The 23,476-nt window shown below is 36.5% G+C and overlaps 1 protein-coding gene across 7 annotated transcripts in view; it reads left to right on the top strand.

The window, feature by feature from the left end:
* SOCS6 (suppressor of cytokine signaling 6) overlaps positions 1-22,946 on the top strand; it is a 30,050-nt gene extending 7,104 nt beyond the window's left edge. For 2 of the 7 annotated variants that reach the window (XR_003987258.1, XR_003987261.1), the window contains 2 exons: positions 8,685-8,815; positions 9,445-9,885. Coding sequence is in view for 2 of the 7 variants with exons in the window: in XM_030445971.1 (XP_030301831.1) it covers positions 16,893-18,497 (1,605 nt within the window). In the remaining 5 variants the exon portion in view is untranslated. Of the gene's footprint in view, positions 1-8,478; positions 8,546-8,681; positions 8,816-9,444; positions 9,886-16,767 lie in introns of those variants that run through there. The other 5 variants (XR_003987260.1, XR_003987259.1, XR_003987262.1 and 2 more) reach the window with 5 other exon arrangements.
* Positions 22,947-23,476: the final 530 nt, after the last annotated feature.

Raw genomic sequence — 23,476 nt, 5'->3', positions numbered from 1 at the left:
CTGTAAAAAGGTTTTATACTTACAGATGGGGACTTAATTAAAAAAATGTCCAAGCATACAGTCAAAATTCTGTTCCCATTCTGGTCATTTCACTAGCTGTTGTACAGTGCTAATGTACGTGCCTTCTTGAAACCACCCTCTGGTCTTAAAAAGACTGTCAATTTAGAAAACCTATTTAATGTTTCACCTCCTGTTTTAAGGCAAGCAGAATGGTAAAGTAATTCTGTGAGATCAGATGATGATAACACTCTGTACAGGTGTGTTTACCCCTTGTGTATGTGATAGTACTTTGAGCACAGCCATGTCTTCTCTTTCCCATATATGGAGAGGCTTTAAACCATAAAGAAGATAATTAGTTTACTCTTTGTTCTTATTGGGCCTTCTGCCAGGGAAAATGGGAAGGGAAATATTTTAAATGAGATGTGTTTTACATTCTCACTTTCCCAAATGCAGAAGTTGGATTACTCTCTGCAGTGGGTGGCAGGAACTTGGAGGAGCAGCCAGGCCATTTGTGTGGGGGACCACCAAACTGGGTTTGACTTCTGCTCAACTCATCCAAGTTCTGCTGCTGGATTGCATTCCAGGGGCAGCAGCTTAATTACAGTAGGTACTCTGAGAGGAAAAGAAGCTTTCCTCTTGGGCCCCCACCTGACTGAAGAACCCCCAATCTTTAAACAAAAAGAGGAAAGAAGTCCTCTTTTGTTGTTGTTTTTTGTGGGTTTTTTATTTTTGTCTTTTTTGTTTGATTTTTTTTGTTGTTGTTTTGTTTTTTTTGTTGCTATTTTTTGTTTTTCTTTCCCCCTCCCCCTTTTTTAGTTGTTTTGTTTATTTTGGTGGGTTTGGTGTTGGTTTGGTTGCGTCTGATTTTGTTTTGTGGGTTTTTTTTCCCTCTGGTTTGTTGTGTTGTGCTGCCTTGTTTGTAAAATAAGTCCTACTTTCTATTTCATCAGACCTGGCTTACTGACCATTAGAGGCTGGCCTTCAGTAGCTGATGTTGTTTGACAATCTGTGCATAAAATTGGTCTGATTTGAGGTTGACAGTGATCCTAAACTGTTTTACCTCTATGTGTTTTGATACAGATACTGACTTTCTTTAAGTTGAAGAATATTCATCTAATCACAACAGTTTGGAAGGCTCATATTCAGTTGTTTTGTTCTTAAGGATTTATCCTCTCAGGCGGCTTTAAAATTGCCTCAGCTTTGTTTAGCTTGTAAATCAAATAGCATCAAAGGGAGGAAGTAAAATGCTGAAGATACTGGAAATACAGCGTATTGAAATAAGGACTGCAATAAAAATGATTCGGACTCATCGTGGTGAAAAAGAGAACATAATTATGAGCCATCTTCACTTTTGTTTTTGCATGCTGTGTTCCTAAGAAAACTGGTAGTACATGACCCTTCTGTAGCTGTCTTGTGTGAAACACATTTTCTGATCCCGAAGATTCTGAAACTGATTTCAGAATCAGTAGCGAAGCTTCAAATACTGTGTTATTGTTTTACTTGGGAATCAGTTCATCAAGGTTAATGTGAGTAGCTATGTTAAAATAATCTGTCTTTCAGCACTTAGTTTCGGAAGAGTTAGTGAGACTTCCACCCACATGCAATTTTTTTCCCTCTGCCACCCCCTCCAAATTTGGTTGTGTTTAGAGGAGCTTTACACAATGATTGAAGTACTGACAAATTGCTATGCAGGCAATAGTGAGCTTGTGTGATTATCAAATATTATCAAAGCTATAGTTTTATGATTTTATTTAAGTAGAAATAAAGGGGGAATAGACTTGGACTTAGTTTCAGATTAATTCTTGAAAGGCAATTTAATTTTGTATTTCTTAGAAGTGATGTTTTTTTCTCTCACTTCAGAATATGCAAAATAAATCCAGCCTAATGAATCACTAGTTTAAATTCTAGTGGTTTATAAAATTAGATTAACATGACTTTTTTTTTTTTTTTTACTTTTGCAGATTAAGTTGCTTCTTAGTTTTACTAACTTTTGGCTGCCACTGTTTGACTTTTTCAGTGTTTATTACCTTGTCTCTATAGAAATAAAATCATTTTATGTAGTAGCAGCAGAAAATGGTGTGCTTTCTTCATCAGTATGAGGTTCTATGTCACTTGAAGTTTTAATTTCTATTTCAGAAAAAAAAAACATTGGTTTAAAAAATACAAAGTTACACAAACCTTTTGGAATACTTAATGTTATGATTTGCATATATCCAACAAGATTGGGTAAGGTACTTAAACATTGCAAAACATTTTTTTTCTGGGTTATGTGGATCTTTGAGTCTTAAACTATAGGTGCTTAAAGACAATGAAGATGGAGCTACAAATCTATTTGGTAACTATTGTATGGAGAAAGCCTTCCTATTAACAGTGTGAGAAAGAAATATTCACTTGGAGAGGAGTTATTAATAAAATTTTTCAGATAATGTTATAGAACTTAGCAAAGAACTTTTTTTTGTCTGTTCTAGGTAAGACTGGCTGTAGTTCTGACCTTTGCAGTCTGTCAAAACGTACTTTGCTTTGAATTATATTTTTGGAAAGCAGGCCATCAACCTCATATTATGTGTGTTGCAAGCAAAATGTGGTAGGGGTTGTGAGAATACTTCATGCCTTGCTGGAGGCAGCAGTTTAGGAGACTTAGAGTTTGTATCAAATAAAACTTGAACTCTGGGCTGAAATATTCTGCTCTATTTGTTAGTCTGAATTTACTTTCTTTATAGGTTGCACTTTCATTAATGGTTTAGAACTAACCTTGAAGAGTATTTGGGTTTTTTTGTTGTTTGTTTTTTTTGTTTCATTTATTTTTGTGGGTTGTTTTTTAGGGGGGCTTAGTTTCATTTGTGTCCCCCCTCCTGCTTTAGGTATAAACCACTGATGGGTCTTCTACTCATCCAGCTACCTGATACTTCTCTCTGCTTAAACATGTGCAATTCATTTGCTTACTGCTTTCCTAAATGAAGCAATGGGACTAAAAATGCTCCTCCATTGGCAGCACCTCCCTGGAAAGGACCACAAGCTTTAAATGATCTCCTTCAATAGGAGACAATTTGCTGTTGCAGCCAGCTACTGGAGTCAGACTCATCTGGTTCTGTTGCCATCTTATGCTCACATGGAGAGATGGGGGAGATGTCAAATTCAAGTTTGTATGTACTCAAAACCCAAACAATCTCCACCACCTGAAATCACTCCACGTTATGAAAATTCAGAATTCAGGTTTCAGAACTGAATGACTTTTATTTGGACTGGCAGTGCATATTATTCAGTTTATTAATCCATCTAGAATGAAAATTGAGCACTCTGTGTTCTGTTTCTTGAAGTGTTGAATGTAGAGCATTGAGTATCTGTGCATGAACATTTAAGTGTCAGATATAAAGACTGCAAAAAAATTCCTTAATGAAGGTAATAATTCTGTGTGAGCTCTGAAATTTGGAGTTCAATTAGTATACTGTATGTAAATGATGGGAACATAGATTTTAAAGGGTGTTAGAGAGTAGAATAAATAGAAACATTTTTGTCCCCCATGTGAGGCAAGAAAGAATTGCTCAGGCAGCTCTTCTGGCTTTTATTAACTTCTGACTTCTTGAACTTTAAACGTTAATCAAATTACCTATCTTTCCCATAGAAACAGTTCTGGTAAAGGATATAAAATTATTTTTCTCAGTATGCTGTTGTTCAAGAGGCAAAACATACAATTTTACTCACCGGTAGACTTTGTCCATGATTACTTTAGTGATTATATTTTAAATTTTCAAGAAAGTAAAATTGCTAGTGAAACTTACTTACCAGTTCAGAAATAAGGATTCTCAAATTTTGAATAAATATGATTGATAGAAAATGTTTTAAATTTCTAATACATTTTCCTAATGATTTACCACAGTGATATAAAAAGTATCACCTAAGCCTTTCTCTTTTTAACTTTTGATCAGAAATATAAAACAAAATCACAGTTGGAAAACACTTTGTGTCTTGAAGGTTGGTGGTAAATATTTTTCTGTTACAATGAAACAGTTTTTGTGAAACATATCTCTCATCAGTGGAGTTGTTTGACACCACTTTTCTCTGTAGTTTTGGAGATACTTTTTAACTCCAGAGAAAGCTTTTCCTGTGTTTAGAAATGTCGATGGCTTGGATTTTTTAAAATATAAGAATATATTATTTTTTCTATGTCTGCTTCCCCCGTTGGGATACCACCTTTCTGTTTATTTGATAAAACTTTTCTGGAAAGCCTGGAAGGGGCTGAGGGGTAATACAGAAAGGAAGAGCTTTGCTCTTTGGAGCTTTGTTTCTATAGGAAGCAATGATGAAATAAATTATTAGTCTTTGGACTTGAGTTCAAGTCTGAACTTTTGAAAAGTGACTAGGGAACTCAATTTATAGAGTAGTTGCCTGGACTTTATATGAGATACTGTATTACAGTTTTTATCTAGTTGTTTTTATTTCAAGAACTGGGAAATCCTTGACTGACCAAAATAATTTATTATTTAAATTAAACCAGTGTCTTTTTGTCCCAGGTACTCTCACTGAATGTCTGTTTTTCTTTCAGTGTCTTATACTGAATGGGTACATGTACTTTTATGTTATCCATGTTATGTTTATGCTAGTGGTGCATTTGCAGTAAAACAGTTGGATCAAGTTCATGACCACCCGAGGAACCTGAATTAAGTTTATGGGTCTTAGCAAGATCCATCCCAGTGTCCTGAAGAAGCTGAATGTTGTAGTTGCCAAGCAACTTTCCAGGATATTTGAAAAGTGGCAGTCAGGTGGAGTCTCCTGTGACTACAAAAAGAGAAACAATTGTACCCATTTTTAAAAAGGGCTGAAAGGAGGACCCTGGGAACTACTCAGCTGTCAGATCATGGAATAAATCCTCCTAGAAGCTATGCCAATGCAGATGGAGGACAGGGAAGTAATTTGAGATATTCAGCATGGCCTCTTCAAGGCTCTGACCAACCTCATGGCCTTTTGTAATGGGGAGACTACATCAGTGGACAAGGGGAGAGCTATGTGTGTCATCTGTCTGGGCTTCTGTAAGGCCTTTGGCACAGTCCCCAGATCCTTCTCTCTAAGGTGGAGAGATACGGATTTGCTGGTTGGAAGATCAATTGGTTGGATGAAAGCATCCAGAGGGTAATGGTCAGTGACTCGTTTTCCAGAGGGAGACCAGTGAGGAGTGGTGTCTTTCATGGAGCTATATTGGGAGTAGTACTGTTTCATATCTTAGTGGGATTGAGTACACTCTCAGCAAGTTTGCTGATGGCACCAAGCTGTGTGAAATGGTTGCAATACCCAAGGAATGCCATGCAGAGCAACCTGAACAAGCTTGGGAAGTGGGCCTGTGTGAACTTCATGAAATTCAGCAAGGACAAGTGTAAGGTCCTGCACATGGGTCAGGGCAATCTCGTGTATTAGTACAGGATAAGGGGTGCAGGGATTTGGAGCAGCCCTGAGAAGAAGGACTTGGGAATACTGGTGTATGAAATTCCTCCCCATCTATTCTGCTCTGGTGAGGCCACATCTGGAATACTGTGTACAGTTCTGGGCTGCCCAGTTCAAGAGAGACAGAGAACTACTGGAGAGAATCCAGCAGAAGGCATCTGGGGGAGTGGAGCATCTCCCTTAAGAGGAAAGGTTGAGAGAGCTGGGACTGTTTAGCCTGGAGAGGAGAAGACTAAGAGGAGACCTTGTCAATTACTATAAATACCTAAAAGTTGGCTGTTATGAGGATAGAGCCACTCTTTCAGTAATGCCCAGCCACAGGAAAAGGGGCAATGGGCAGAAGCTGCAGCACACCAAGTTCCATCTAAACACGAGGAAAAAACTTTATTGTGAGTGACAAAGCATTGGATCAGGCTGTCCAGAGAGGTTGTGGACTCTTCTCTGGAGACATTCAAAACCTGCCTGGATGCAATCCCCATGTAAGATGCAGTTCTGCTTTATCAAGGGGTTTGAACTAGATGATCTTTAGAGGTTCTGTCCAGCTCTGATGATTCTGTGAAAAGCTGGACAGGAGCTGGCAATTCACACTTGCATCCCAGAAGTCCAGCTGCATCCAGGACTGCATCAAAAGAATTATGGCCAGCAGGTTGAGGGAGGTGATTCTCCCCCCTCTACATCACTGTGAGACCCCACCAGGAGTGCTGTGTCCAGGTCTGGAGTCCTTAGTACAGGGAAGACATGGACCTGTTGGAGTGGGTCCAAAGGAGGGCTGCAAAAATGAGGGATAGAACAACTCCTGTGAGGAAAGGCTGTGAGAGTTGACATTGTTCAGCCAGGAAAAGAGAAGGATCTGGGGTGGAACTTAATGGCAGTCGTTCAGTACCTAAAGGAGGCCCATAAGAAAGATGAAGACAAATGTTTTAGCAGGGACTGTAGTGACAGGACAGGGGTAGTGGTTTTAAACTAAAAGAGGGTAGAATTAGAGTAGTTATAAGGATGAAATTTGTTTACAATGTAGGTGGTGAAACACTGGAAAGGGTTTTCCTGAGAAGTAGTAGAAGCCCCATCCCTGGAACCATTACAGGTGAGATTGGAAGGTGCTTTCAACATACTAATCTAGTTGAAGATGTCCCTGTTCACTGCAAGGGAGTTGAATGACTTTTAAAAGTCCTTTCCAGCCCAAACCCATTCTATGGTTCTGTGATTACTTTGGAAAAATGTCACCATCTTTAAAAAAAAAAATAAAAAAAAGGATTATTGAAATTTGTGTGCATTTCACAAAAAATGAGATTTCTCTCACCTTGCACACCTGGGAAATGAGCGTATCAGTTGTCAGTGTTTGCAATCTGTCTGAATTTTCCACTATAAGAAATCAAAGGTTCCAACTGATTTAAATGTGCATAAAAAAAGAGAAGCCATGGAAGCAGGAGTCTCTATGGGTTTGAAACTTATTAAATCTTTGAATTGTATGGCTCCTGAATGCCTTGATATGAGGCAAGTATTAGGCATTAAATGCTTATTCATGGTCTAGATGATAAGGGCGGGTTTTTAGTGACATTTGTGTAGAAAATACATAGTATTTCTGTCTCTCTCATAATTCAGTGTGGAAAGTCCCAAACCAGTGGCCAGTCAGTCTCTTCCCCTCCCTGTTTCTGAGGAATGTCCTTGCTACCTGCTTCTTCCTCCTCAGCATGCTTGAAAACTTCTCTCCATGTGTGAGTGCAGTATGGATGCTATGGTATAGACGTTGCCACTTTTATTTCTCTGTAATCAAGGCACTGTGCTCTTTTTCCCCTCAGGCAATAAATGTGTTCACTTAATCACTCCCTCCTTTGGAGGTGATATCTGCAAAGGACTTGGTGAACCTACCTGGGCATATGAATGTAAAGGGCAATTCAGCCCAAGTCAGAAACCAACCCAGCTGAGGTTAATTTGAAGCTACAGGTGTAGTCATCTTTGGTTGTGAGGTCCAAGGCAGAATGGTAGCTACAAGGGTGGTTTAAGACCACAGTGCATTCTTTGTGTGGGCCTTCTAGAGAAGCTGAAAAACAGGAAAATGCATCTTACTTCCAGCTGTAGAATGTGAATATGCTTAATATGTGGGAAAAGCAGAGTCTTTTTGTTTCTACAGTGAATTTTCAAGCTAGTCTCTATTTTAAAAACTTGTTTCAGCTGCTTTTGCTTCAGCTTCTGTATGCTAGGCAAATTGGCATGGAATAAATTTATCTTTTAGAGTTTAACAATATTTCTTTTGTTACTAGTGGAATAGATTAGATGACTAAATTTGGATTATTTCTTGAATAAGAGCATGTGCTTAATTAGGTTGATGTGATATTTTTAAAAATGGGGTATGTTTTTTTCCTTGCACATTTTTATAGTAATTATACAAATGTAAAGCAATTTGTGGGATTTTTGCTGCTGTTTTTGCATATCTTTGGTGCCAGGTGAATGTTATTTGTATGAAAGACCAATTCCATTTGTTTCTTCTTGTCTGTCAGCTGAATATAAATGGAAGTGGAAAGCTGAGGAGTTGACAACTTCCTGGTCCAGTAGCAGTTTTACAAATAGGTGCTATGAAGTCACCTGTTGGCTAGATTGGGTGGCTAGTGAGGTGGTTTAACTTTGATTTTTCTACGTGTGACTCCATAGCTCTCCTGATGTGTTGCTAACATTTTGCATTTCTACTCCTCAAGAAGAGAGTATCTCATGCTGCACCTTAAGGAAAGGATGATTATCATTACCAGTCATACTTTTTGCTTGGTGCTAAAGTGTGTAAATGCTACTTCTCTCCTTGTTTTCTCAGCAGATGAATTGGACAGGCAGAAGCAAATTTGATGGTTGTAACAAATTAACAGCTTGTAATTTAAGGAGAATAACAATCTCAAAAAAAAAAAAGTGTTTATTCCAGCAACCAGTATATTGAAGTATGTGGTAATCCTGTGTAAAGATTTATAATTATCAGCAGAAATAACTGTACATGGCTTCTGTTATGTTACTTTTCCTTTATTTACCACCTTCCTCTCACAATGTCTTCACTTCTAGTGCTGTTTTCCTAGATTCAGACAAGCACATGCGTGTATTAACTGAGTCTTTCTGGATTGCTCGTTGGGTACGTGCCCTGGGTACTGTAGATTTGATTGGTGGCAGAGGTTTGATCTGAGCAGCTGAATTTCTGTTCTGATAGCACTGTAGGAGAGATCATTCATGGTACCTGTTTTATGTCTCCTTATGAAAATATCTGTCAGCAGTGGGCCCCTTCCAGCTGGCTTTGCTTGATTTGGAAGTTGCACACAGTGACCGTGGTTCTCTGCCCTGCTGAAGAAATCCTAGCTTGAGAAGCCCAGCATAAACTTTGAAAGTGAAACCAACATCAGTACAAGTCAGTATGAAGTGGTAATATTCAGCTGCTGAGTGTCTGCTAAATGTTTTCTTTCCTTTTTTGGGAAGGGCTGGAAGGCTGTTTCTCACAATTATGTTATTTAGTCATTTTATCATATTAAAGAATCATTTAGTCATCATATTAAAAGAATGGTCATAATATTGCTGTCCACAGAATCACTTTGAGAGAATGGTCTGGTTTATTATTTTTGTCTTTCTGGCCTGCGCTTTAAATGGATGGACAGCATTTCTAAAATTACTTCTTGAAGTGCATTGCGATTCAGAAATGACCTGTATTTAAAATCAGATTTTGGTGCCTGCATCCATATATTTAGATAGGTTATGTTCTTTTTAACATGTGTTCCAGGATTTAGGCATTTGTGCATACTTCTCCATGAAAAGAAGCAAAAAATGTTGATTTTTTTTTTTTTGTTTACTGATTGTCTTTTGCATTCTTCCTTTTGCTTTCACTATACTCATTTCAGATACTCTTTTGTTGTTCTCGACTATGTAGGCACAGAATCTGTCCCTTGCCAAAGGCAGCTGGTTATTCTAAATTGCATACTGGTTTCTATAGGCAACTTGACAGAATCTTACAGCAAAATGGTTTTAAAAATTATTCCTTTTTAGGAAACATGATGTTGATCCTTATTGCTAATTGAGAAGTTGGAGAAGTGGGACAGACCCTAACTCGGGAAGGAATTCTCAGACATCATCTCCCATGAAATCTAACCTTTGCATATGAAGCCAAAACTTTTTGCTGACATACAGCCTGTTTCAAGGCTGACTGCTGCAGTCTTGTGAAATAGCAAGAAAAGAAAACTGAGCCTGACTAAGCATTATTCTTCTTCTTCATCTGCTTTTGCACAGCTGTGTGAAAAAAGAAAAGGGTTTATTTGCACTTGATGGATGTGATGTCCTGTGAAACACTGTGTGTTTCATTTCACACGGGTTACACACCTCAGATTTCTTCAGTGAGTTCTCTCGTGATTCAGCAAAAATATCTCACTTTTTCCTTTTTTAGTGGCTTGGCATCTATGGATCTATTGGGTTGTTTTTCTATGCTTGTTTTCCTCTTACTTCATCAGGGTCTTAGAGCCAATTGTGGCTTTCTTTTTTCTCTGTAGTTTTTCAGCAAGATTGAAAAAAATTGTTATCAGATGTCTGGTTAAAATAAAGTGATTTATTTTGGTATTTGTGCTGTCTGCTTTGTTCTCGGGGTGTTGATTCTCAGTTGGTTAGAGAAGTAGGAGGAGTGGCTGAGGGGTTTACTGTTCTGGCTGTCATCGACCCTGCTCCCCCAGAGCTTGCTGCTCCCAACAGAAGCAGTGGTATCATCATGCTGTGTGTGTTCTTGAGCTGATACCAGCTGGTATCAACTGGTGCTGATTTCAGTTTAATATATCAGCTTAGTGTGTCTGTCTGCGGGAGCTCGGGAGCTGATGTGCATCCCAAGCAGCCATCCCTGTGTAAGGGAAATTGTCCTGGTTTGAGGCAGGACAGTAACCCTGGGTAAGGACTGTTAACGTTAGTAACCCTTGTTGACTATTGTAGTAATGAGATTACTACAGTTAAATTACAAGATGCTGTATACACAGATGAACTATAAAGCAACAGTGATGCCATTTAACACTCTTCAGTTACTCCCTTGAGGAAAACTACCAATCAGATAGAAATATTCTGTCCTGTAACCAAATATGGGAAAGAAGAACAAGTCTTACTGCAAGCAGCCATGGATAAAGTAGTGTTTAAAGACAAAAAAAAAAAAAAAAAAAAAAAAAAAAAAAAAAAAAGTCAAGGAAATCCAGTTGTGAAGGGACATCCTTTTTCAACAGCAGGCCAGGGGCTGGCAGTCACAGAATGCAAACTTCTTCCGTGCTCCTGTTCCTGGTTTTGTATACAGTTAATTCCACTAATGGTGGTGTAGAAAAATCCCTATGTGTCAAGTTTTCTTTACTATTTTACCCAACTTTTCTGCTTATTACTGATGGGGTACCCTGCTCATTTTCCACTGAAATGTGCTACTAGTGATTTAGGGTTACTCTGCATGTCATTAGAATACGAGTGCCCATGGACTGTTTTTTCTTAAAGCTCTGTAAAAGGATTTAAAAAAAAAAAAGGAAAATTACATGACTTACTGTTTAAGTGTATTTTGTTTTGTTTTAAACTGCAATCTGTGTAATACCCATTAAATTTTAACTCTAGCAAAACTGACATTTTCATCAGCTGTTCAAGTCTTAAGCATCAAAGTTCAAATTTGTGGTGAGTAACATCTATTCAGGTCTTTCATTAGTTAGCTTAAAAATAGAAGACTTTAGCTACTCTTCAATAGTTATAGTTATGAGTATAAACTACTTACAGATGAGCTTCTCATTTGTTTTTTACCTTATTCCAGCTTGATATGAAGATGTTCATCTGAGCTTCTCCACACTCACTAGAAAAGCAGATATGCAGGAGAGGATGGGCTTGTAAAAAAAATTGCAGTCTTATCTTTAAACGATATTAATCCATTATTAAGCAAGACACTGTTACACCATCTCCCCATATTTCTTTTGATTTCAGGTTATAAAAATATGAGTGGGATTTAGATTTTTTCATTCAAAGATTGCTCATACTGAAGAGTAATATAATATAGGAATTTATTTGAAGCCCAGAAAGAGGAAAACCTTAGCATCTTCAGTATGCTAATGGCATGTATAGTGAGAGAGCTGAAAACTGCCCTTTAATGTATATCTTCTATCAGAAACTGGTGGTGTTTGAAAAAGATAGTTAATATCTCTTAGTGAGTATTTTGTGTAGTTTCTGTTCTCATATAAAGTGAAACTACAACTACATGGCAGAAAATATCATGAGTCAATATTTTCTGCTACTGACTTTGAAAAAATAATTTCCAGTGGTGCTGATTTTATTATTAAAATAAAATCAATGGGATCAGCTTCTTAGTAATTTACAGAAATAGATTTAATAATTAATTTAGACACTTAGGAAGTTCCAAAACATAGCACTTGAAATCTTTGTTAATTTAAAATGCTGTTTTTGAAACACCCTTACAAGGAATGCATTAATATATTTTGGGAAGTATTTGGGGACAGCAGGGAAATGAAACCTCATACTTCTGCAGATAATTAGACCAGCATTCATTATCTGACTGTAATGAAAAACTGCTGCTGGTCATGCTTCAGGAATGCATAAACTTTTTTCACTTTCAAGGTGTTTTTAGTTACTAATATAAATAATGTTAAAAATACAATAAATCGAAGTAATAAATTATATATGTTGCTATGATTCAGTGTAAGAATAAAGATTATATATTTATAATGGCTAGTCAGAATTTTCAGGAGTAATGCAGCTGTGCAATAAAAAAAATGAAGTTCAATTCTCTACTGCTTCCCTTTATGAAAATATGTAAGAATTTTTTTTAGGAAAGCAAGTTATCTGAATCAGCAAGTTATAGTTCCAAGATATTTTTGTTATGGCATTTAATTACTGAAGTTTTTAAAGACAATTCTTTAGGAGTTGTATTTCGCTGTATGTTTCTAGCATGATGTTTTCTGTCCTAACTCATAAAAGTTAGTGCTGTTTTATTTCTATAGTAGTGTATTCTGGCAGCATTTTTTAATTGTATTTATCTTGAGAAATTGGTGACCTTAACCTAAAATTGTGAAAAATGGATAAAGGCTGAGTGTACTGAATGTAACTAATCAAACTTTTTGTCCATGCACTTTTACCAGTGCTGCATTGAGTGAGCTATATGATTATTGTCCATTGAAAAAAATTTATAGCATCAAACTGAAACTGCTCTGAAGTGTTGAATAATCAAATTAGACTTGTACACACTTTTTTTCCATAATCTTTTACAAATAAGTGCCACCATAGTAATAATAAATATATATATGATTGCATACCCTGCTCTTCAGATTCCTGAGAAGCAGCCTATAAAGTTAATTCTTACCTTTAATTCTCTTCATTAATCATTCTGCATTTCTACGTGATGGCTTTCTGCTTTAAAGTGAGGTGCACAAATACAGTTTTGAGTTATTTTATAAGGACAAAGGGGACGATGGTGTATGATGTGTGGCAGCTCAATAGTCTGGTAATCTGGTAGTTTTTGTCTAGAGGCAGATGTTTTCTCAACTTGCATAATTTTAAAGATTCCAGGGTGTAAAATTTGTGATGAAACTTCAAGTCAGAATTTCATTCTGCCTCATTATTCTCTGTCTTAACATCTCATTCTCTTTCTGGGTCTTAATCTCCTATTTTCAAGATGTGTGTTCCTGGTATTTCTGCATGCATAGCCACCAGATTTTGGTAGTATGATGGCGTAGTTCAGAGTCTGCTTATAGTTGCAAAATACCTGGCAGAAGGATTTCCAGAGGTGTCTCTTTTTAAGCTGTTTAAATTAACTGCACAGCAGATGGCACTGGAAGAGCACACCAGTGGGAGACTTCAGTGATGCTGTAATTCATACAAAATACTATGAAAGCTGCAGTGCTTAGGGTTGTGTAGCTCATCTTAATGTATTCCAGGAAGTGGTGCATGCGGGGTTCTTCTGCTTCAGTTCTTGTTGGTGTAGGCAGTGGTAAATTCTACACTTGCAAATGAATGAGCATATCAAGTACTGAGGACTGTTGATACAGTGCTTTTAAACATATTAATATAAAATACAGAAGTGCTGTTTTCTTTACGTGCAAAGAAAGAAGAGTATCTGCATCAATTGGGGTATTTGACTTCAGGGTATATTTGCTTCTGTCTTGGATTAAATATGTGTAAGAAGTGTCATAAAGAAGAGTGATCCTCATGTGGAACGCTTTCTAGAGGCTTGCTCTCATCTCTAGGTGTGTTCAGTTTATGTTGGAGAGCTCTGATCAGGATTGTCATTAGTATGATTTTTTTCATCTTTTCCTGTGTGAATGAGCTAGGCTTTTGAACTTACATTTGAACTTTAAACCTTTATTATTTCTGTATATGCAGTGTTACAGTGATACAAATAATGAGTCATGAATTTGGTAATCTGACAGATGTGGAACACTTTTTTAAGTGCTTTAATCAGGCAGAAGAAGTGGTCACTTCCAAGGTAAAAAAAAAAATACTTCTCTGTATACTGTCAACAGAGATTTATCTGCTGAGATTTTTTTAGATACTGGATTTTCATTTGTAAAACAATGACTTTTTGGTAGACTCGTATGTGACAAACCCCAGTTCTTTCAAGTGACTTGTTTAGTCTTTTAGTTTTGGACAAACTGTAGAAATGTTATTTCAGCCAAATTTTAGGTAACTAATTCTTTTGAAACACATACACACACAAAAAACCCCTGGTGAATCAGACAGTTCAGGGTTATATCCATTTTTATTTCCCAGTCAGCAAAGGCAGATTTTACTTTGTTTCATGATTGCTATTGTAGCATTAGAATTTGCAAACAGTAGGATGTAATTCCAACAAGGATGGGGGAAGTATTTGGTAAAATTAGAAATAGTATCAGCTTGTGAATGTCAGGCAAAAGCAGTTGGAGAACATAGTGGATGTCACACATGAGGCTAATACTAGGATTTCCAGTCTTCTGGTACTGCATACACAAAGGTACAGCTAGATTTATCAAATGAACAAACATTCTGACTTAGTTCAGGAGCAGCACAGAATTCTCAAGTTGCATTTTTCATTCATTTTATAGGTTCAAGTCTAGGTAGAGAGCAGAAAGTACTGTAAATTGGTAAGATGGCAAAATCAAAATGGTTTTTGAAAGAGAAGTTCAATGACATTTCAAGTCTACTTTTAATTGATGTGCTCTCACTTTATCTGTATCTATAGTTTTTCTCTACTACAGTACTTGGTCAACTATTGTGATGTGCCAAATTTCAGGAATGAGAAACTTACTAAATGTATTCTTCTTGTATTTGTTTTTCAGTACTTCCATATTTCCCAATTATTCCAACATATGGAGCTTGTATTTCTCATCAGTATTTTAAAACATGAAATTTTACAGTTCTGCATTATTTGGCATAAGAAAAAGAAAATAAAAGTAGTGTTTTAACTTTTAAAATACATACACATATCTCTGTATTAATATCATTGTATTATGTTAGCGAAATGCATTTTTTAAGCTGTCAGGACTCCTGGTACGATGCAAGTCATGTAAAGAGGGAAATAAGCAATGAATTTGTTTCCTAAGCACACGAATGAAAGACCAGGAACAAACTCGATATAAAAACCTTTAAAATATTAAATATTGATATTTTAACATTAAATATTTTTAATATTTAAACCTTTAAAAACAGAGTTAAAACAGGTTTAAAACAGTATTTTATTACAAGTTTTTGGGGCATGTTTGTTGTTTGCATCATCAAAGTCAAGTAAATCAGTTTGCAGGCATTAAAAAACCCTTTTTTCATTTCTCTCAATTGAGAGAAAGGGAAAGGAAAGTGCTCTTTAATGTGTTCATTAAAAAGTGGAAATGTGAAGAGATTAAGATTCTCAGAAGTTGGACCTGGGAGATGTTGGAGGTTATGGTAAAGACAAACCAGGTCTTCAAAGCAGGTGATGCAGGTAGTGTAAGAATTTGAAGATAAGACTCGGGTACAAATCCAAGTGAAATGAAGTTTTGGTGCTTCTGCTATATATGAGAACAGTGTTCATCCCCCCAGCAGCAGATCTTAATTTAAAATTTTTCAAGTTATTTTGAAGTGCAGAATCCTCAGATGCCCTGCATTGTCTTTTAGTTTGCTTTGGATATGATCCTTAAGCCTTTGTGTACTTGAGCACTGCAGATTTGGGCTGGACAAGAATCATAGTCAGTGGAGTGCTGTTTGATTATAGTAGTCACTGACCTTAAATGCTTTTATGTATTTTTCAGTGGTTAATTAAAAAAATAATACTGTGGAGTTGGCAAAACTTTGTCCATGGCACTGTTTTTCTCAGTTGCTTGAATTGTGATACCATGGGAAAAAAGTGGAAAATATATATATGAAGGTGGTTTTACTTTCCCCTCCGTCCCCCAGGCTTGGAAAATTTCTTGAAAAATTCTTAGACTCCTCCAGTTTGCAGTGCTTGCCCTGCATCCAGGCTTGCTGGTGCAGTTTGTGTTGCTATCATCACATGTATTTGGAGATGTGTGGAATAATGGGTGCCCTTCACAGTAGCACCTTCTCCTGTGGCAGCAGCGAGTTCTCTCTCTTCTCATTGCCTTCTTGTTCTTTTCTCTGCAAAGCTTCTTACTGTGGAAGGTCTAACTAGCATTAAAAACCAAAGAAAGCAAAAAACCAAATCCAAACCTCAAATGAACATAATGGATGTGTCCCCTTAGTAGTCTGGTAGTACTGGAGGAAGAAGAGCTCTAATAGTACCATGGAGGAAGAGCCTATGATTTGATCTCTATGGCTGAAACAGAGATTGGAAATCAACTCTTCGTTCAGAGAAGTTTGGCAGGGGATTTCTATGACTTGTTTTAAATAGGTATTACTTTCCTGTTCATGTCTCTCTTTTCTCTATTTTTTTCTATAATTTTGTAACTGCTTGAATATTGCTCTGCTTTCCTCTGTGAAGAAAGTACCTTGTAAGCTTTTTAGGACTAATCACAGTTTAACCTGTACAAGGGATCTGTTGGATGGAGTGTCTTCTACAGTTACTTTGTGGAGATTTTTTTAGGAGCTTTCTGAAAGAAAGAGGTGCTTGAAAATTTTATATACATACTATTAATATATAGCCTATAAGTGCGATGTATTGTGTATGTCTGTGTAAAAAATAGCATGTTAGAAGCAGAAAAAAGCTACTGTGATCTTTTTTTTTTTTGAACGTGATTAGTTTCCAAGTCAATTCTCTAAATTAACTTTTATTTGATGACCGTTACTTATGTACTGCAATTTCTATTTCATTTGCATATGGGTAAGAACTTATGGATAATTTAAAAAATATTTCTTTTAGGAAGGTAATTGTTTTTTTGTTTTTTTTTTTATTTCCAGGAAATGGCTCTTGAAGTTAAATGAGGCTGGATAAAATACATAAATGAAGCAGAAGCTGCTCAGCATGTGTTAGGGCTATATCACCACAAGCACTGCTGATCAGCCAGACTTGGTAACTTGTCATAATGAAGAAAATTAGTCTCAAAACAATTCGCAAGTCCTTCAACTTAAATAAAAGTAAAGATGAAAGTGACTTTGTAGTGGTTCAGCAGCCATCGTTAAGTGAATTTGGAAAAGACGACTCCTTGTTTGGCAGCTGCTATGGTAAAGATTTGGCTAGCTGTGATGTCAATAGTGAAGATGAAAAAGGAGGCAAAAATAGATCAAAAAGTGAAAGTTTAATGGGTACGTTAAAAAGGAGGCTTTCAGCAAAACAAAAACAGAAAGGCAAAGGCAGCACACCATCTGTAAGCTCTGCAGACGATGACACTTTTTCTTCCTCATCTGCTCCAATAACCTTCAAAGATGTGCGAGCTCAAAGACCCCTGAGATCCACTTCCCTCCGTAACCACCATTACAGTCCAACTCCGTGGCCCCTCCGACCCACAAATTCGGAAGAGACTTGCATCAAAATGGAAGTGAAAGTCAAGGCCTTGGTCCATTCCTCTAATCCAAGCCCAGCACTGAATGGCGTTCGAAAGGACTTCCATGACTTGCAGTCAGACAACGTGTTCCAGGAACAAAACAATACACTAAAAAACACAGAGTCTCAGAATGGGGACTTGCATCTTCATATTGATGAACATGTGCCTGTAGTTATTGGATTAATGCCTCAGGACTACATTCAGTATACTGTGCCTTTAGATGAGGGAATGTATCCTTTGGAAGGATCGCGAAGTTACTGTCTGGATAGTTCCTCCCCGATGGAAGTTTCCACTGTTTCTTCTCAAATGGGGGGAAATGCTTTCCACGAAGAAGAGAACCAAGTGGATCAGGATGTAGTTGTTGCACCAGATATCTTTGTGGACCAGACAGTGAATGGTTTGTTGATTGGTACCACAGGAGTCATGTTGCAAAGCCCAAGAGGTAATCACAGTGATATCCCTCCACTCTCACCTTTGCTACCTCCAATGCAGAATAATCAAATCCAAAGGAACTTCAACGGATTGAATGGCACAGACGCCCACGTGGCTGAAAGTATGCGCTGCCATTTGAATTTCGATCCTAACACCGCCCCTGGAGTCGGGAGAGTTTATGACTCTGTACAGAACAGCGGTCCGATGGTTGTGACAAGTCTCACAGAAGAACTGAAAAAACTGGCAAAACAAGGATGGTACTGGGGCCCCATCACACGTTGGGAGGCAGAGGGAAAATTAGCTAATGTGCCTGACGGCTCTTTCCTCGTTCGAGATAGCTCTGATGATCGTTACCTTTTAAGTTTGAGTTTTCGTTCCCACGGAAAAACTCTTCACACTAGAATCGAACACTCAAATGGTAGGTTTAGCTTTTACGAACAACCGGATGTGGAGGGACATACGTCTATAGTGGACTTAATTGAACACTCAATCAGGGACTCTGAAAATGGAGCTTTCTGCTACTCGAGATCGCGACTCCCTGGATCTGCAACTTACCCGGTGAGGCTGACGAACCCGGTGTCGCGGTTCATGCAGGTGCGTTCCTTACAGTACCTGTGTCGTTTTGTTATACGTCAGTACACCAGGATAGACCTGATTCAGAAACTGCCTTTGCCAAACAAAATGAAGGATTATTTACAGGAAAAGCACTACTGAAAGCTTATGGGAATCTTGCATCTTGCACTTTGGGAACGACAACAACAAAAAGAGATTGAATTACAGTTTACAGACTTTCATTATTATCAAAATCTTTTGCTGCCATAAAAATATTTCTTGTTTGTGTGTAAAAGAAAAGTAATGCATTTGGATTTATGTTTGGTTTTGGGGTTGTGTATTTTGGGGGCTTTTTTTTTTCCTTTTTTTTTTCCTTTTCTTTTTTTTTTACTTTTGAAAGAATGATCTCAAGTTTATTTTTAGAAGTGTGAAATAGGTATTTTTCATCAATGTGCAGATTAATCACAATGTGAATGATCAAATTCTCCTTAATTTCCCCCCAAGTCCTTTGCTGCTATCCACTGTGATTTTTATGCATTGAAAGCACATTTCATGTGTATTCAACCATAAGTAAAAGTCAAATAAAACTTGTTGAATGGAATTTTTTTTTCCTTTAAAATAGTGCGTTTGAAAAAATGATCGTGGATGAAAAAAAACCATGTTGGTATTCTAAATTACAGAATTTACACTTATGTTAAAAAACCAATTTCCTAGTATTCTAATTATAAATTTCTATAGATATACCCTAATGTAGAACTTACAAACAGCTGTGTCGTAAAAACATGGTTATGCAGCATATCATTGGGAAAAAACCCCACTTTTCTCCTAAGCCTTTTGTTATCTGTACACTCTTTTGTATTTGGGAAGGTTGATTCACCCTTCTTGCTGTTTCAGTATTTTTTTCTTTCTAAAAATGGCCTTTAAAAAAAAAATCTATGAAAGTCAATGTTGTAGTACCTACAAGAAAATTACAGTATTGAGGTCTTGTCAAATACTACCTTTCCAAATCATGCCATCATTTAAATAAATGAACACCTACCAGATCCCCTTTCTGTCCTTTTCCCTCCTACCTCGTCTTGGGGGTCTTGGTGGGAATTTCCTGGGTTTGTAGGATACTCTAGGAATTGTTATTATGGGAACATAAATTGATAAGCCATTTTAGGGATGGGGTAAAACTTCTACTAGGATGATATCTACAATATGTATTCAAGCTACTTGAAGTGTGATAGTTTTCTGCATTTTTTTTCCACTCCAGAAATGCAGCAATTGCGATTGTCCTTTGGATTGTTTTCCCCTTATTTTGGATATCTGTTGGGGAGGAAGGAACAGGACTGATAATATTTTGAATGGAAGATGCTTGAAATGCATCCATAAAGACCTATTCTCATAGCTTTTTAAATTATGGGGAAAAGGGGTTTGGATATGCACTGACCATAGAAAATATTTCAGTTTACTGTCACTAAATATGTTTTGACATGGAAATACTGAATCAGTTAAGTAAATGTTTATGATATCTGTCAAAGATTCTGGTATTTGAAGAGCTTACACTTATTCTAGCCTTCTATAGGGAAAAAAAGACTTGCAGTGGGGGAGTACAGGCTCTACGTTGGAATATTTTTCTCATGCAAGGTTAATCCACGGCATTTCCCTGTTTTCTTTCAGGTTCCCCCCTTCCCCATAATTCTCTTAATGAGTTATTTCTTAAAGGAGTCATGGCTCCTCCCTTGGGAGGGAATTTGCTTTGCCTGCCTCTGCCCACCTGTTTTGTATTTTAGAATGTCATCTTCCCCACCTCTGGTAGGAGATGCCAATCTGCAAGCATCAGGTTAGAACAGGCTGTTCATCTTTGATACAGCTTTCTTGTTTAGGTCATTTTCTTCGCCTTGTTTTAATCTAGCCTTTTTGTCCCCTGAAATGAGTCTTTAGTAATGAACACAGTATTGCTGCAAGGTGGTGCAAGAGCACTACATCTTGGGTTGCCTGAATTGATAGACAAAATTTATATTTTTTTAATTTATTTTTTGACCATAATGTTTAACTAGAAAATTAAAAAAAGAAAAAGGTAGATGAAGGCTGCCTTTACTTCTAGGGACTGAGAATAAGGATTTGTTCTCTAGTCTGGTAAAGTTTTAAACTTAAACCAATCTAGAGCAGTCTATATGCATAATTTTTTGGCTCTGCCATTGAGATGTATGTATGAAAGTGTGAATTCTGTTTTCTTTTTTTTCCTCTACTGACTTCCCAACCCCCGAGGTCCTACCCCCAATCAGGAATCAGAGTCACTAATTTTATTCAAAAGGCACAATAACCTATTGTATGGTACAGTGATCTGATCCTGGCTGTGGGGAGGAAGAATAAAATAATGTTTATGAATTTCAGGCGCATACTTCTGGAATAAAACCTCTGGCATTTTCTTCACTTTAAAAATTCTTTCCCCATACAAGCTAGAGGGCCTATGCATTCTACAGAATCTTTGAAAGATTATAGTATATTAAATATTTTCTTCACCATTTAATACCACTATTGAATGCATTAAACATATGTTTATACTACACCATGTGCATTAATCTAGCAGTCATTGCATTGAAAAAAAATATTTGAAGCTGTACTATCCTGGTTGTATTGCTGAACTGAAAAACATACCTGAACACAAATGCTAAATTTCTTGCCCATGCCTTTACAAATTTCAGTCTGCTGACTCATACATGATGTTTTTTGGTTTGGGGTTCTTTTTTTTTGGTTGCTTTTTTGGGGGGGGAGGAGGGTTGTTGGTGTTTGGTTTTGGTTTGGTTTTTTTTGGTTTGTTTTTGTTTTGTTTTTTTTTTGTTTTTAAAAAACCCTTTTGGTTCAGCTGTTCAGCTATCCAGCTTTTTAATTGCCTTCCCTGCTGCGTTCTTTGTCTCTGAAATTAATCAGGTCAAATTTACTTCGTCATTTTTCCTCCCCCATAAAGCTTCCACAAAAGGAAAAAAAGTGTGTAAAGTGGTTGAGGCCCAGGATATGAGAACCATATAGCACTTTGTTTCTAAATTAAAAAGAATGGTGATATTTCTACTAAGTTCAAAATACTTTATATCAGTAGTAAGTAGAAACATACTCATTTTTACAGGTTTCATTAATCAGAACCTCACTGCGCTTTTTCATATTTCAGTAACTGGCCAGCCAGATCGAGCCCAGTAAAATGAATCTGAAAACATTAAAAATACTTACAATTTCTTATAATAAGGATTAATATTAAAGAAACACAATAAGATTTAGTTGTGAGACAGTTTAGAAGTACTCGGAGTAACCACAAAAATTGTGTTGACTTCTGCTTCTTAAAAATTAGGGGAGCAAAGTGTCCTTGACAAATAAAAGGAAAAATATTCAGGATATTTTGGGGACCTTCAGAAGTAGATACACTAGGAATAAAATCTAACTATGATCCTTATAGAGTAGAAATATGACTATTTATTCAGCACAACAACTTAGGGGTGGTTAAAAGGAATGGTTTTTATGCTATTGAATTGTGGAGAAATGTTTTTGAAAACAAACCTTTGAAATAGAACTTTCTGAGCATCTGAAATTGATGACAATATTGATAACATTCTCTGTTTTACCAATTAGAAGAGTAAAACACCTTGCATTTGGAAATAGAAAAATAAATTTGCACAATTTCTTCTGTGTCATGGTTTGTTGGTTTGTTTTGGGGGTTTTTTGGTTGTTTGTTTTTGTTTTTTTTTTTTTTAAAAGCCAGTGTTATAAACAACTGAAAGTGATTTGTATTCTTTGATCTATTTAAAGGATATAGCACTTACCCTGTTGTTGACATAGTGAATGCCATCTTTTTATCAAAATGTTTCTCTACTAGAAGGATCAGAAATGCAATTTTTTAATTAAAACTCTGTTCTCAGATGAGCTGACTTCACATTTTGTTAAAGCCAGTTTGTTTGTTTTTTTTTTTCCTGTGAATATTCAGTGCTGGGCTAAGAGAAGTCTGTGCAGGTTTTGTTTTGGTGTATTTCATCAGTGTGAATACTGGAATTAGGAACTGAAAAGCATCATACCAGCAATGTATGGGCTATGACTCCCATGAGAGGTATTTCTCTGTCATGGAACTTTCAGATTCAGAGCTAAACTGAATAAATTAATGATTGCCAATTTAATTTCTTAAAATCTTTTTATGACTGCAAAGAATAAAAATTGCAAGCACTCTTTCTACATAAAAAATGGGCTAGATTCATAATAGTAGTTCATAATGGGTAGTTCATAATATCAGAAACATGAGTTATCTGGAAGGTGTTGTAAATTCTACACAGATAATGAAAAATTCTTAAAGAATTTTATATGAATACCTGTTGGGCTGAAGAACTTTTATAGTGATGATGGAGTGCCATGAAGTTAATACTTACAATCCAGATTGCTGTAGTTTACACTTTTCTCTGTTTCAGACCTGGTGTGCACTATTTGTACTAAGCACACCACAGAGTGAATTATCCAAAGTCCATTGATTTTAATGTGTTTTGGTTTGTAAACAAAATTATAGTAATTTCTTGCACATTTTTGAAAATAATTGTATAAGGATTTATGTATCTGCTTCTGGATACAGTGTGTAAATAAAAATTTCATTCACAAAAAGGATCTGTAGTGTGTTCTATACCGTAAGGTAGTTGTAAGAGAAAAAAGCCACAACTGAAAGACATTATAACATTTCAGCATCTGTCTTTAAACATTTAATTTTTAATGGTTACAATATCAACTGTTCTATATTTTTTTAGCTCTTGCTAGTGCACTTTGCAAAGCATTTCTGTATACTGATTATATTAATTTTTACTTTGCAAAGCAAGAAAAAAATTGCCAGACTATAGCCAAGACATGATTTTCAGAATTATTTTCAGAATCATTCGGGTTGGAAAGGACCTCTGAGATCAAGTCCAACCCTTAATCCACCTTTTAAGAGATTTTTCATACATTCTGTAAGGTAACTTTTGGACATTTTTTTTTGTTTTAAAAATGTACAGAATTTATAGCAAAACTCCTCTATTTGCCTAGATTTACGTCAGAGGTAATACACCATCTCTTCACTTCCAAGCAAATAATTCTTATTTAGTTCCATAATAAAAAGAAATCACATGGTGTTCATCTTCATATGTTCACTTGAT

The sequence above is a fragment of the Calypte anna genome, chromosome 2 (genome assembly GCF_003957555.1).
Source record: "Calypte anna isolate BGI_N300 chromosome 2, bCalAnn1_v1.p, whole genome shotgun sequence".
Taxonomy (NCBI): domain Eukaryota; kingdom Metazoa; phylum Chordata; class Aves; order Apodiformes; family Trochilidae; genus Calypte; species Calypte anna.
The sequence above is the reverse complement of the archived record's forward strand: the minus strand, read 5'-3'. Positions and strand labels throughout refer to the sequence as shown.